The 16,385-nt window shown below is 38.1% G+C and overlaps 2 protein-coding genes across 2 annotated transcripts; both read left to right on the top strand.

The window, feature by feature from the left end:
* Positions 1-1,396: 1,396 nt before the first annotated feature.
* Positions 1,397-6,447, top strand: prox3 (prospero homeobox 3). Its single transcript, XM_053491310.1, has 5 exons — positions 1,397-1,568; positions 2,395-3,906; positions 4,481-4,588; positions 4,890-5,090; positions 5,183-6,447. Exons 2-5 carry the CDS (start codon positions 2,422-2,424, stop codon positions 5,369-5,371), a joined length of 1,983 nt encoding a protein of 660 aa, XP_053347285.1. The 5' UTR covers positions 1,397-1,568; positions 2,395-2,421; the 3' UTR covers positions 5,372-6,447.
* A 2,552-nt stretch (positions 6,448-8,999) lies between these two features.
* tmem179ba (transmembrane protein 179Ba) lies at positions 9,000-14,030 on the top strand. Its single transcript, XM_053505669.1, has 5 exons — positions 9,000-9,138; positions 10,028-10,218; positions 10,401-10,538; positions 10,654-10,732; positions 12,626-14,030. Exons 1-5 carry the CDS (start codon positions 9,043-9,045, stop codon positions 12,779-12,781), a joined length of 660 nt encoding a protein of 219 aa, XP_053361644.1. The 5' UTR covers positions 9,000-9,042; the 3' UTR covers positions 12,782-14,030.
* Positions 14,031-16,385: the final 2,355 nt, after the last annotated feature.

Genomic DNA, 16,385 nt, shown 5'->3' with positions numbered 1-16,385 from the left:
AGGATTGACTTCGTGTTATCTTTTGCTGCATGTGGCCTGCATGAGTGTGCTATGCTGTCATTTTCTATTTTCATCTAACCTTTTCTCTACTATTGTTTTTTTTTTTTAATTTATTCATATGTTTTTTTTACTCAGATCTAGCAGTCGCCTCTCTTTATTAAAAAGGCTTTGTGTCACATTTTCTTGTTTCCATAACAACAGTGGCGGCCGGTGATCGTGGGCCCCCGGTTGGTGTCCCTGAAGTGGAGGAAAGGTGTGGAGTGATTGGAGCATGAAAATAAGCAAGGGCATAGAGATAACATGACTACTTTCACATAGTAGGATGAAGAGGTTTGCTTGCCACAGCCATAAAAATATGCTAATTGTGCGGCACTAAATGCTGGTATGGAATCAAATGTCAATGCAGCAGCATCTGAATGAGTTGGCCAACCAGAGGGTTTTAAATTCTCCTTGTTAGTTTGTAATTGGCCCTCACCTCAGAGTGTTTTGGGAACATGATAATGATGTGACACTTTGACAGCCAAACCAGTTAAAGTGACTGATGGAAATTTACCCCAAACCTAGAGAGACACTGGCTCTGGGGTGTGGCCACATGGGTGGCAACTGCAACACTCGAAATATTTTATCACACTACAAATTCCTACAAATAAATAGACAGATAGATAGAGTTAACCCACATTGATGAGGCAAGACTAAGGTTGAAATGGACATCACGTCATGGGTTGTCTAATCATTAATTATTTGGAATTTTCTGAGGTATTTTTTTTTTATAACCCTTGCAATGGTATCTGCTTATCTGAAGGCACTAAGGGCTCTGTTACTCATGCAGACTTTAATCTCATGTAGGCTTAAAACATCATTTAAAATACTAATGTTATCATGTACCCCCTGTTTCCATTTTTTTTTATTATTATTATTATTATAATTATTGCATGCTTTACAAGCCTCTGTAAGAGTCAGTAATTTCTGTCTTCCTGAAGAGGTGTGTTTTGCACAGAAAATGAATCACAGCCAGTCTCATGTATATTTCTCTTTTTGTAGTGCTGTATTTTCACCAGCCTGATTATAATGAATCCTGGTAATGCAGTATGAATCTAATGTCATTAATCCCGGCATAGGACTTAATATGATATGCAATATAAATGAGATATTGTGCAAAAGCAACTTTTAGCCCCACAACACAAATTTCCACAAAAAACCAAAAGAGCTGGTGATCATGTGCTCTAAACTTATTATTAGTGTGTAATAGATGTAACACAAAAAAAAGAAAGAAAGAAAGAAAGAACAACGGTTTAAGCTGGAGTATATCCCTACGCGTGCGTGTGCGCGTGCGTGCGTGCGCGCGCGCTGACGGCCAGTCCCCTCCCTCACACCTCACGCCCACTGGACAGTAAGAGCGCGCGCGGTTGGGAAACGGAAGGGATCGCAGCAGCAGGAAACCCGGTGGCACTTTCTGCGCTGCTGCTCTGCATGGCCACAGGGTGACGGTCTCCTCTCCAGGAATAAACACCACCAGGATATCAGAGTTCAAAGTGACCGCCCGGGCACGCCTTCACCTCCACTGTTGTGTAAGTTATCCTTGCAATTTGTTTTTTAAAATTGCCCTCCGTTTTCCAGTGAAACCTGTTTATTTCCCCTTGAGACATAGCTGTGGTCGGTTATCTGTGTGTGAATGTGCGCCACGGTCACCGGAATCCGGAGTAGCCCAACACGACACACTTTCACATGATTAGACCTCATACACCGCTTAGGAAACTTGTCTTGAAAGATGTCTAGAAACACTTACTTTCCCCGTCAGTCCGTAATTACTCTCGGGAAGACATTATTATTAATATTATTAGTAGGTTATTAGGTTTTTCATTCTTCATGGCGGATAAACAGCTTGCCATTCAGCCCTAATAATCGCATGCCATCTGTGACATTTGAGTAGATAATACATACAAATTACACCGCAGCAATGTCTAACAATTTGATTTATAATAATATAATAAATGTGATTTAATAAAAAAAAAAAAACAGTTTAAATCTCGTTCAGAGCTTAAACAATTATACAAGTTACGATGCACCATTTTGCTCTGTATAGCTCTGGTGCCTTGCTTGTAGTTGGTGCATTATAGTAATCTCATTAAAAATATTTACATTTTCTCGTTGTCTCTATGTGTGTGGTAGAGGAGAAAGCAAAGGAGAGAGAAGGATGAGGGATATAGAGTCAACAATCTGAATAAACAGTGGCCACAGCTGTCCATGAGCTGATAACGCACACATGCAGAGAGAAAAAAAAAGAGAGAAACAGAAAGAGAGAGAGAGAGAGAGAGAGATGTTGCTGACAAAGATAACACAGAGAGGCTCACATGCAGGTTTTTAAACACTGACACAAGCAATTTCAATGTCCAGAATTCCAGGCTGAGGAGTCGAGGGGTGATGGATTGCCCGTCAGATCTTTTCCAGCAGCAGCCGTCCCAGGTGTGCCACTTTGACCTGTACCATAGTCCACCAGAGTCCACCTCCACTGGCCCCATCATTTCTCCTCTTTTGCACCCCAACAGTGCTTCCCAGAGGTGGGGTGGATATAGGCAGGGACAATGCTTATTCTCTGATCTGCCAGCGCATGAGGAGGAACAGGAGATTGATGCAGACAGGTTTGGGAGAAAAACAGCTCCAGGAGGAACTCCAATTCCGCAGTACCGGCTTGGGGATAGGAGACGAGGTTCTGGTGACTGGAGTCAGGACCTTCTGAGAGTGAAGCAGCTTAGAGTGGACAATACGGTAAAGAGAGAGGCAGAGGCGGAAAGAGAAGGGCACAGAGGTAGGAGAAGTGTAGCCCAATGGGTAAGAGCAGACAAGAGCGTAGAGGAAAGAGGACGGAGGAAGGAGAGCAGGGAGGGGAGGCAGCGGCAACGGCATGAGCTGAAACTCCAGCTAGAGGAAACCAGAGGGAAGCTGCTAGAGCTTCAACGCAAAGTGTGGCAAGTATATGGAGAACATCATGTAGATGAAGAGAAAGGAGGAGAAGGAGATGATGGAGTGATGGACGAGACAGCAGAGATTTTCTCTGAAGGAGAAACAGAGGATAATCTTGACAGTGGACTTTATCCTCCTCTGGGTGCTAACAATAAAAAACATGAACGTTCAGGGAATGAGAATTCTGAGGTGTTTCCTGAAACCCCTGTGGACTTGGACCTTGACATGGAGTTGGACGGAGGTGGAGTGTGGCTCGGGTGCAGTCTGGTGCAGGGAGAGTGGGAAAACATAGGTGGCAGTGAGAAATTTGCTCAGGCTCTAAAGCAGGAGCTGTCCAGTGCAGTGGCACGGGTCATTGACAGGGTTCTCCATCTCTATGCTGAAACTGACCAAACATTACCGTCCACTGCAGTTTTAGCCCAGGAGATTCCCACTACTAGGGCACTAGACCCAAACCATGAAAAGAAGCAAAAGCTTGGGGTGCCTGGTGGTACGACAGAACAAGCTGAAGCACTGCCACTGGTTGCAAAAAAACCTCACGATAAAAGGAACCCTCTAATTCCAGGCCGACATAAGAACCTTCTCATCCCTCAGGCTAACCCCAGCTTACCCCTTTTACCCCAGCCCCATCTTTCTGCACTCTTACCACCAAGGAACAAAGACTCCTTCCTGCCATCCTGCCCTCCAAACCCTCCACCACTGCCCCTGCCTCTTCTCCATTACACCATGCAGCATCTCTTTACCCGTTCTCTTTCCAGTATGCCGCTTCACAAAGACGGGCTCCCCAGTGAACCCTTTATGGACTTTCGCTCGCACAATCCCACGTTCCCTCCCTTACCTCTGCTTGGCCAGTTAAATCCATCTCTCACTGATAGAGGAAGAGATGAGGGGATGAGAGTTGGAATTGATGGAGGAGATTCAGCTTTATATCTTGGTCCTGGGGGCATATCCTTTATTAAACAGAAAAGAGAAAAAAAAAAGTCAATGTTAGTATTTTAAGAATTGGTGAAAGTGAAAAATTGAAAATGTAAAAATGTAAATGAACATATAAAAAAGTAGATGATTTACATATTAGATTATATTTAGGTTGTAACATTATTTTACTTTTATCTATTAAAAAAAAAAAAAAAAATATATATATATATATATATATATATATATATATATATATATATATTCATAAAGCTTGACCAATACTGTACATTTACTGATAATGAAGGTAGCATAATTTATTGGTGCTAGTAAGTGAAATATTTCTGTTAGGTTTAACAAGGAATTTAGACAAAAAAGTCTTTGTGTTTTTCATACTCATGCTTTTCCAACTACAATGCAATAATTTTATGAAAAATAATAAAACATTTTAGTGGTTTACTTAAAACGCCCTGGATAAAAAGCTCACTCTTACGCCAGGCAGATATCAATGTTGTTTCCTTAAAATCTTTGTGCCCTAATTTTCTATTTAACTTGTGTCATTGTCCAATTGTATTTGTGTGTCACACATTTCCTTAACGAACTGAACTCCCAGGAGGGTCTGTCTCCATGTCATCTGAAGAAAGCCAAGCTAATGTTCTTCTACACACGCTACCCCAGCTCCAACACACTCAAGACTTACTTCCCTGATGTCAAGGTGCTCTGTCATCATCATGGGAAAGTGATTCTACAATAATTCTGATGCAAAACATTATAACAGGCATTTTTAATACTTTCTAGCAATTACTATATTTGTAAATCATGATGTACAGGAAAAGAAATTTAATACTCCACTGAATAAAAGCTCTTTCAAGTATATTTGTAAACCTGTTGTGATTAACAGTATTATATATCAGTCATAGTTTCTAGTGTATTAGTGTGCTTTTATTTTATGGTAATATACATATGTTCATGTAAGTCATGATTTAACTTTGCCTTTTTGTCTATCTCCTCCATAGTTCAATCGCTGCGTCACCTCTCAGCTCATTAAGTGGTTCAGTAACTTCCGGGAATTCTTCTACATTCAGATGGAACGATTTGCGCGTCAGGCAGCTCGTGAGGGTCCTGTGACAGCCAGAGAGAGGGGATTGCGTCTGAGCCGAAATTCTGAGCTCTTTCGCATTCTGAACATGCACTACAATAAGAGTAATGACTACCAGGTCAGAGTGTGTTTGAGGGTGTGAGATATTCCTGCATTTTTAGGAATGCAATCGAGTGGGTGTGTGTGCATTAGTATCCGTTATATTTGCAGGTGCCGGAAAGGTTTGTGGAGGTGTCTGAAGTGGCATTACGGGAGTTCTTCACTGCTATCCAGAGTGGACGTGATGCTGACCCCTGCTGGAAAAAGTCCATTTACAAAATCATCTGCAAACTTGACAGCCCTGTGCCTGACAGCTTCCGTTTGCCAGGCTGCCCCATGGACACACACCGCATGGTCTAAAGACGCGCTCTCTCTTTCTCTCTTGCACATACACCACTTACACATCCTATAGTGTAAGGGTTAATGTGGATAAATACACTAAAACATTGCCCAAATGTATTGGAGTTGGGATACACACCCAAACACATATTGCCTGATGAAAATCAGCTTAGATAAGCTGTCAAAAATACATGTTCATTCAACCACAAACACATACTACATGCCAAAAGTTTGAAAGCAAAATTAGTTTAGCAAAAAACAAGCATGAAACCCCCCCCCCCCCCGCTCAAACAAACAAACAAACAAAATTACTGACCATAATATAATTAAGACAACAAGGTCTAGCTTAACGTATGCAGTAATAGTCTAACTGTCTCTTAATTTGTTTTTGCTTTTTGCATTTAAAATTTTGTTTTACAACAGTCATTCATATGTAATCTCACATTCTAATGTGCCTGAAAAACTAAATGAAGTATGGTAAATTAGAGTGCAAGGAAGGGTTGTTAAAGAGACAATGAAGGCTTTTTCCACACAGCATGTTAAAATAATCACATCACTGCAAGCCAATGAATTTTAGACCAATCTCTTTTTAGTTAGACAAAATGTCATTGTACATGTGCTGTGCTTGCTTGCGCACTTTTGGCCTGAAGTGTATAAATAATTACTAAATTATCATATAAGCCATGTGTATAATCTGAGAGTGAATTAATAGGGATTTATTGCCTTCCAGATTGAAGAGAAAGAAATACATATGGCACAAGAGGTCACTGGCCTTGTTGAATGTAAACACTAAATAGGACATTGACAGGCAGTACGGAATTTTTGGCTTTATCGGTCCAGAGAGATAAGCATTATTTAAAAATATTTAAAGTGCTTTTTCTATTTAACATGCCGAAACCTTATTTACATGTATTTATCAAGAAAATGACAAAACAACTGTGGCCCTAGATGTGGTTCATTGTAATTTTATATTTAATATTTGCTTATTTGTCATAATGTTTGCTAATATGTGGCTATTTCATAAGACATCAAATGTATAAATGTGGATTTGACGTGATAGTACTACATAAAATTAAATGTGAAAGTTCAACCACTTATATGAGCAGCATTTTATTGCATACATGCATCTCTCCACAAACCCCATTGTCTTCTTGACAATCACACATGATAAATGTTATTAGTTCCTGTGCAAAGATCAGCAAAAATGTGTCCGTGCAGGGAGAACGGAAAAGACGCGGGGAGTCCACACATTATGCCAGAACAGACTAATATTCTCCAGTGTGCTCTATCACCTTATGCCCCATGGTTTAAAGGAATTGCTTTTACAAGCTATTATACAAAATTTTTAAATGTGTGTATGTCAGATAACCAACTAGTTCCATAGAAACTGAATAACTACAGTGTGCATCTAAGTAGAAAGGGCTGTAAATCTTTTAGAAGTGGGACATTTAAAAATCATTGAATAGTTTTAATTAAGTGAATGCTGAATGCAGAACATAATGCATAGAAAACACTCACTCACACTACGAACAAAAAGGCACTCTAAAATCCAAACTACAAGAACCTAACAAAATATTTTAAACACAATTTTAAGAACAATTAAAACATGGTCACATCACTTCCAGTCAATCCTGATCTTGCATTAAAATCTGTACATGATTTTTCTTTAGGTTCTCATGCTTCCTCCTCTCAGGAACCTGAAAGTAGGTGTTTTGGCTATTTCTCCTATAGGGTTAAATGATTTTGAGAAGGTGTGTGTACAGTATGGTGTCTTTCCATGGACTGCAGTCCCATAAAGAGTATATTACTGATGTAATACATGTAATGGCATAACAGTATCAACTGGATTTCTTTGCATATTTCTCTGTAGCCTTACAGAACTTCTGGTGTAATTGTACGGTCCGAAGACTTAAATTTTTCTTTCATGGTTTGCCTGTACTGAGAAAAATTAGATATGTATTTTTTCTTAGTGGATATTTGTTTGATCCAGTGCACACTGGAGTTTTTTTAAAACCAGTAAAATGCTATTGTATTTGAACACTATTTTCAGGTTCCTGCAGGTGAACTATAATGTATATATTTAAATTACGAGTTAACTAGGGAGGGTATGTGGCTTAGTGATTAGCATTGTTGCCTTGCACCTCCTGTGGCTGGGTTTGATTCCTGCCTTGGGGTCTGTGTGCATGGAGTTTGCAAGTTCTCTCTGTGCTTGATGGGTTTTCTCCGGGTACTGTGGTGTCCACCCACAGTTCAAAGACATGCATTAGGTAAATTGGCATTGTTAAATTGATGGAGTGTGTGTGTGTGTGCACGTGTGTACCCTGCGATAGATTGACAACTTATCCAGGGTGTACCCTGCCCCGTATAAGAGCCCCCCTACACAGGATAAAGCAGTGTAGAAGGTTAGTCAGTGAGTGTGTTAACTAGTTCTATAAAGGAAACACTTGGAGTGCAGGCCAAGTCACGATGGAAAAACAGCAATATCTTGTAATTCTACATCCAGTTCAGGCATGTTCTTATGAGATAATAAAAAATTTGCGACACACACACATACATGTTAAGGTCAACTTTATCCTATTATAGCTACTTAAGTCATCTCTGTCCTTGAGATGTATGAAAAAATAAGAAATGTAATGATGAATCTATATAAATAGAGAGAAGGTTTTTATAAAGAAATGTTAAAAGTTCTATAAAGAAAGGGTTAGATCTCATTAAACTCTTGTAATACTTTGATATTTGCTTGAACTTAAACCTGCACCATAAATGATATCAAAATAGGGAGTAAAAGTGTTGTTATAAACAGTTATGTGCCTGAATAAGCTACTAATAAGCTACTAATAAGTTACGTGGTCAATCTAAACAATCACCTGCACCATAGACATTAATTATGTTTGTTAATTATTAATACTAAAATAAATATTTTTACTGGGATTAGTTCATATTTTCACAGCTGAAGTGGTATAAGGACATTTTAATGTGCTGAAGTCGTTTTAAGACAAAACCTAATCTTTATCTGATCTACCTTTTCTATTTCTCATCTGTAATTTACTCTGCGATTATCGTATAAGGAGTGTATTTGGCTGACGACGAAAGAAGTACAACTTCTTTACAGCGTAAAATAAGACGTGAACATAAACTTTTCTATATCTTCTCTTTGCCATTGACTGTAACGAGTCTAGACGAAATGACGGTATAGACTCAAAATCTTGCCGTGAACTGGGTAAGTTTTACACAATTTCCTAATATTTAGCCTCCAATCCAGTGGAAACCAATACCATATAATGTTGTCACTCACCAAACAAAATTTTGTGAAATTACAGTTTAAAAAAATGGGTTCATCTTTTTTGCAGGCAGATATGTTTGTGGGCTTCAGCCTGAAATACTACTACTTCTAATAATAATAATAATAATAATAATAATATAACGGATTACACTGAAGCTTATCAGCTTATTTTTATCTTCAACCTTTTAACTCTTTTCCAGTCAGCGACGGGTACTTCAAATAGTTAAACATACGACAGTTTATCAGTAGTTACCAGTGGACAGTTTAACAGTTAACAACTGCTGAGAAACCGAATCTTTCTGATTGTTGTTTGTGGATTTAGCGTCTGTGTTGAGTCTCGCTCATTTAAACGTGTGTACGCGCGCGTGGGCGTGTGGCGCGCGCCTGGTTCCTCTCCTCGTGACTCGTGATGGCGCTGCCGCGGCTGCTGCTGCTAGAGCTCGCGCTTAACGCCTGCTGCTTCATCTGCGGAATTATCACCGCCGCCTCCGTCACTCTCTCTCAGGTACAAAATCAAAACGGAACAGCATATTTGTAAATAAACGGATAGTTTTATAATGCATATAATAGTATCTTTTTTGGTTAGAATACATGCATAGTGAATTTCACGGAGCCGCTTAGGTGCGTAACACGAGTCAGGGAGAAGCGCAAGAAAACTTTCCTGAAAATAAACTGTTGTCAAAACTTGTGTTGCCTCGAGTTTTGTCCAGCCTTCTTTCAGTCTTAAAGAAACTTTTACTTTGCATATACTTTTTACAGTGCGACTTCTTTGTACATATGAGTGACATACGTAAGTCATATTGCTAATATCTTGGTGTTGCATAGCAATGAAGATACTTTAATAATCAACTCTAACGTTGCAGTAAAATTGAGTCCTCGTAAGTCATATGACTAGTGAAAACATTCCAGCAATGCGTATTTTGAAGTTGGCCTAAGAGGATTAGGTATTAACATAAGCTCCATGTGAATATGGCGGCAGATTCGACAGTCCGTGGTTATAGGGCGTCAACAAACAGAAAACTAAAAATTATGTAAAAATGAGGAAGAAGACAAAAGCAGAAAGTGTCTTTCGTCTCTTCCGCATCTGCTCTTTTGACTGGGTCATGTGACCAAGCTCGGCGCTTTTTGCTGCACATGGGTAAAGAGAAGTGCGAGTCAGGGCAGAGGGTGTGAGGTTTTACTTTCACATCGTCGACACAGGGGAATCTCATGAACACAGGATGATGGCTTCGTCTAATAACAGTTGCAAAAGAACAACCAGAAATCTAACTGAAACTTGTTTGTTGTTATTTGACTTATTTTTTCACATCCAGAATGCAATAACTATATTAATTATGTAATAAATAAATATCAATACTAATTTGAGTCTCACTGGCTTTCACGTTCACAAACAGGGTGATTTTTCAGGAAAGTGTTTGCTGTACGGCTCTGTGCGCCTGAACGGTTCAGAAATTGACTTGAGCTGGTCCAGTGCTTCCTCTCTCTGTTACTTCGTGTCAGCAATCTCTGTGTGCATAGCTGTCTTCTGCTTCTCCACCAGCCTCTACTGGATCTACACATTCTTTGTGGATGGAGAGGTTAGAAGGTGAGGGGTTGATTTGTTGCCCATTATTAATGAGCCTGAGTCATTAAAATACACAGAGGAATTAGCAGTGCCTCACTTAGACATCCTCCTAACCGAGTATGTAATGCATGCAGAGGATTTAGTAATGGTAATTTTAAGATTGCTTGTCAGTTCTCACATGTGCATCTCTTTTTCTTTTTAAGAGAGAGAATATGGATGACTCTCTCGTTAGGTGTAAGCGGAGTCTTCCTCTTCTTCCTCCTTGTGACGGGATGCATCCTGAATCTGGGGCGAAGCAAACTTTGTGAATCTGTGATCAGTACAGTGCCCAATGTTACCAGGTGAGAATAAGATCTCAGTTATTTAAGCCCTTTTCTAGAAAGTCTAGAAAAGTGCTTGGTCTGAAAATAAGTAGTTGTTGGTCAGTGTAATCCTTGTGTGACTCTGTGTTTGCAGTTGTGTTGAGGCCCAGTCTAAAAACTGGAAAAGCCCTTTTATCGGGTCTAGCTTCTACTCTAAACTACAGAATGCTGAGGTATGTAGCTGCAATTGTATTGCTTTAACTTTCATGTTCGATTGTATTGTTACTTCCCACAGTGGTGCTGTTCATCTTTTGTGAATATTAAGTTTAGTTAGCCACATTAACATTCGAAAGAGCCACTCACTAGAACTCGCCATCAGTACCTGGGACAAGTGAGGGCTCACAGGAGTGAAGCGAACGGAAATGCAGCCTACAAACATGGCCATTATGGACTCCAATTTCCAGTTCACATGCTAAACTTCACCAATCTACTGATTCCATACAGTACATCTGAACTCAATCACATGCACACAGCCTCAGTATAAAAAGTAGTCCACAACATACTCATATTGCAAAGTACAGTCAGGTCCATACATTATGTAACAAATCTCAGTTTTTTGGCATTTGGCCCCTTTACACCACTACATTAAATTTGAAATGATGTACACATGAAACAGAGCATTTAGTCATGTCCATGGGTTCAAATTCAAATCAATAAAATTTTTCTCATGTACACAACCATACACACATCATCAATATGAATTGAAATGCTTACATGACCTAAAAAAGGAAAGATGACATAAAATAGGATGATTATGGAGTATGAATGATTAATTTTGCTTTACTTTATGGTAAAAGTTGCATAGATAGATAGATAGATAGATAGATAGATAAGATTTCCCTGTAATAATAAACGAGAAAAATTGCACTAGAAAAAAATATGTAAAATAAAGAACAATTAAATATACAGTTACAATCAAATAACATTTCAAATAGGAACATTTAATGTGTAAATGTATAAAATGTATAAATTATATGAAAGGTGCAATATGAGGTCCAGAGGTTAGGCAATCCGTATGTATGCAATTATGTTAATATGTTCCATTATTCATGAGCCCACCAAAAATGGAGGCTTGTGTATGAAAATGGCTGTATTTCATAAATGGTTAATGCCACACTTTTGTCAAACCCCTTCAATTAAACCGGAATGTCTGGACTTTGCTCACATCTCAAGTATTTAATTTAAAATTCATTGAGGTGGTACAAAGAGGTCAAATGCAACAAACTTATCTTTGTTCCTGAATTTATATTATATATAATTTCAATGACTGTATATGTTCTGTGTATTTCTGTCCATTTGATATTGCTTCTTACTGGTGTCACAGTTTGATCCTGTCCTGTTACATGTCCCTGTTCTTGCCCAGTTAATGTTGTTTGCCTGACCTTTGCCTGCTGAAAGTTACTGAGTTTTGCTCCCTGTTTATTTTGATTGTTTAGTATAATAAAGTTCAGATGGCCTTCGTTCATGTCCGCTATCAATTTCCTTGACTCTTTCAGCTTAATTAAACTCATGAGCTACTCCTTAATCTATTTTAAAACTGGAATAATTAGATTCCATGACCAACATCAGGAAACACTGATTATGGATTATAAATGATTATTTTTGCTTTACTTTATGGGTCACAGTTTTGCTTTGTTAGAAAACTAGGTTATGATGTTGCATTATTCTATTATTCTATTGCAGACTGTTGCGAACTATGCATTTGCACACCTCAGACAGGCCCAATTCTATTCTCTACAGTGATTTATTCCCATTAACTCATGAGTTCACACAGTTGTGGTGATGAGCCACCCACACATTCACACTCTTGTCGGACTCAGCAGTAATTGGAAAGTTTTTCACACAAGTGTGAGAAAATGTTTGCCATGATGTTTGCTTAACCATTTTACATTATTCATTAATTTTACATTATGTTTTTGCTCCTTGCCTGTTTTCACTGCCTGTTTGTGAGTCTGCCTGGACTACACATTTTAACATAAGGGTGTGAAAATCTTTTTTTTTTCTTTTTTTTACTTAATTAATTTTGCATTAATTATTTTCTCTTTTTTTTTTTTTTTTTTGCTCAGACGGCAGTGTGGGTAAATTTCTTCTGCTGGATTATAGTAGCTGTTCTTGTGGTTGTCCAACGTAGATGGGGCTCTGACAGAACTCGGGAAGAAGACCCTGGAGCAAGTTCTTCTGAAACAGAACCTTTCTTCAAACGGCCAGGACACCCCAACTAAGTGTGCACAAGCTGGCACAGGCACTGTGGCATGCACACATTAAACACAAAATGAGCCTATTGGGATAAACACACACACACACACACACACACACAAACACACACACAAACACACACACAGATGCAGACACAGTACTGGTTTTGGCTACCTCGGTCAGTGGTCATGGATTTGCTCCCCAGTGGTATGAGGCCTTGTTGCCATGGCTACTGACCAGCAATTGGCAGCAGTAGCTTGGCAGCTAAGAGGGCGAGGTTGCCAGATTGGTCTTATTGATTTATATTGATTCAAACAGATTAAATGCACAAAATTCACTAGATGAATGAATACACTACTTTATGTAAATTGATAACTTGTATGTGACCTGCTGGGTTCAGTTTTTGATAAAGCTTTGGGATGGGTTTAAGATTCAAGAAGCATTCTTGTTTGGAAGTATTATAGTATAATTAAATGGAAAACCTAATCGAACAAATAAGTATCTTGTGAGAGTAGATTATATAATGTGTTTTACAATGCTGAACCTTGAGAAGCTTATTGACATCATGTTTATACAACATTGGCTCCACCTGCTGTCAGTTTTTATCACTTCTTCATCGACTTTCATTATAATATGTTCAACACGTGTTATTTTCCCCCCCTTATGCTGTCAGAGATTGTACCTACATATATGCTATGTCCTTGGGTTAGATTAACAGAATGCTGTTAATGTTTTAAACTATTATTTTTGTGATAAATTCCCCATGTATATATAATTTGAATATATGTGTGCATAATTGTGAAAAAGCACACAGAGTGCTGATGGGAACCAAAATCTATCCACAGGGTTATAATACGACTTGCATGCTGGTTGCCAAAACCATGTCTTTGCCCACATCACTAAAGTAATCAATGACAATGGCATTCCTACTTTCTCCACAAAGAAAGATGCTTTTTATTGGTTTATTACATTATTCCTGACATAATCCTCCTTGTGATTGCTTTAATCAGTTTAGTTGTATTTGATGCCATTCCAAACTATATGAAAAGTTTTACTTATTTTGATCTATGCAATCATTGCACAACAAGAGGCTTGAGATAATATTTGGAAATTGCCTTATTAGTTTTACTTCACAGTTTTTTATTAAATGCAAAAAAAAAATCATGATTAATTTTATGCCTTTAGGCTGCTTTACTTATTTTATTTATGCAAGGCCTATGTTGACATTTAAATACAATCAAAGAATTAAAGCAAACTGAATTACTGTTCCTGAAATGCCTTCACACATGTGTAATAATTCACATGACTTATCCTGAGGGGTTAGGATACATCACAATTTCACCAAAGATTTACCTGCGTTGCCTCATTTTGTTATACATATAAATTCACTTAGTATTGCATAAAATAATGTAAACCGCCCAGTAATTGTAATTGTAATTGTAGCCCAGTGGTTTTGTTTGGCACAACCAAGCTTTCATGGTTGGATCCCTGAAGCAAGAGTCTTAACTCTGAACCGCACAGTTGTATCCTGTCTCAACTGAAAGTTGTCAGTTTGACACTAGTGTCTCATGCCTTTCTTTATTCACTGTTCTTCCCTAAATCTGTTTTAGATCATTTACATACATTTAATACCTCTATATCATCTATAAATCTGTTTCTCCTTATCATTTTTCCTTCTTTTCTCTCTGGAGCTTGCTGATATTGTGTGGTTGTCTCAGAGGTCTTAGACCATGTTTAATGTCTGCCAGCTCCCATGTGTGCATATCTTCACCTGCAGAGAAACGAAAGAATGAAACAGGAAGAGAGATGAAGGTGGACAGAATGGTGAAGGGAGGAATGCCGAGGGAAGGGACTTAAATAACGTGTAGTGACAGTACTGTAAAGTAGAACAGAGAGCCATGCATTAGTGGGTATGAAGTAGCCAAAACCTCATACCCAATAATGTTTAAAATAAATTTAAAATAATTTCTCCCAAAAACAATTATTGATCTGTTTACTAATGTGGGACTGCTTCCACATTAGTAAACAGATCAATAATTGTTTTTGGGAGAAATTATATTTCTTCATGGTAAATATTTTACTTGTAGGTATAGTGGAGTAATATAATACAACAGACCCAACAGTCATGACTGATGCACTTGATTCTGTGTAATTTAATCATTAATTGAAATGGGGCATGTTCAAAATATTAGCAGTGTGGAGTTCAATTAGAGAGGTAAATGATTCAAACAAATTCAAGGATAAAAAAAATTAAAGGATAAATGCAAAAAAGATTGTCCTGTGCATTTCTCTCTGAAAATAAAATGGGTCATTGCAGACATTGTTCAGAAGAACAACGTACTTTGATTCAAAAGTTAATTAAAGATGGGGAAAACATACAAAGAAGTGCAGAAAATAATAGGCTGCTCTGCTAAAATGATACCAAATGCTTTAAAATGGAGACCAAAACCAGAAAGCTATTAGCAAGAAGCCCCTGCAAAGTCCGATTGTTGAAAAAAAGACTGAAGAGTGTGCTGAAGAGGTTACAGTTCGCCAAAGAACACATTGACTGGCCTAAAGAGAAATGGCGCAATAGTTTGTGGACTGATGAAAGCAAAATTGTCCTTTTTGGGTCTAGAGGCCGCAGACAGTTTGTCAGGCGACGCCCAAACACTGAATTCAAGCCACAGTAACCTGTGAAGACACTGAAGCATGGAGGGACAAGCATCATGACATGGGTATGCTTCTTGTTCTATGGTCTTGGACCTATTTATCACATTTCAGGGATCATGGATTAATTTGAGTACATCAGAATACTTAAAGAGGTGCCCTTGAAATGCGTGTTTCAACAAGACAACGTACCTAAACACACCAGTAAGCGAGCAGCATTAAAATAAAATTTTAACAGACAATAAAAAGGCGCCAGAAGTTGGTTGACGCCATGCAGCACTGATGTGAAGCAGTTCTCTCAGCTTTACTCACTTTTCTTAACACACTGCTATTATTTTGAACACAACTGTAAGCTTATAGTAATTAACTATACAGTGATCGCAGTGCATTGAACATGAGGTAAATATCTCAGGAAATACTCGTATAAGAATAATAAATGGTGCAAAGGGTCAATGGTGAGTACAGTGCCGGAAAATATGGGAATAGCACATATTGTCTAAGGAGCCAGCTGAGAGCAATTGACTTTTTTAAAGAAAGCCATGACAAGTCAAAATATGCATAGGATCTTTTGTAAACTGATTGATTTTATTTTGTTGTCTATATTCAAGTCAGTTTGGTTTAATTTCTATAGCACTTTTAAGAATAATCATTGTTGTAAAATGATAATACAAATACTATACTATACTATATATTTAGATATAGATTATTATATATATAATTTTCTATATTGTCTATATTATATATAGACAAATTAGTTTGAAAAGAGTGAGAAACTGTGCATAAATCATAATGATCTGATTGTCCTTGATAAGCAAGCTGAGGGAGATGGTGGCAAGAAAAATAGATAATAGGAAAAAAACATTGACAGGAACTTAACAGGAAACCCATCCTCAACTGGATAAGATATGAATTCTCCCCAGCTTGTAAAACTATACTTTGTACATTAGTGCAATCAAAATGGACTTACCTTATAACTTCCAC

The sequence above is a fragment of the Clarias gariepinus genome, chromosome 1 (genome assembly GCF_024256425.1).
Source record: "Clarias gariepinus isolate MV-2021 ecotype Netherlands chromosome 1, CGAR_prim_01v2, whole genome shotgun sequence".
Taxonomy (NCBI): Eukaryota; Metazoa; Chordata; class Actinopteri; order Siluriformes; family Clariidae; genus Clarias; species Clarias gariepinus.
Note: the sequence above shows the minus strand (reverse complement) of the source record. Positions and strands in the feature narration are given on the sequence as shown.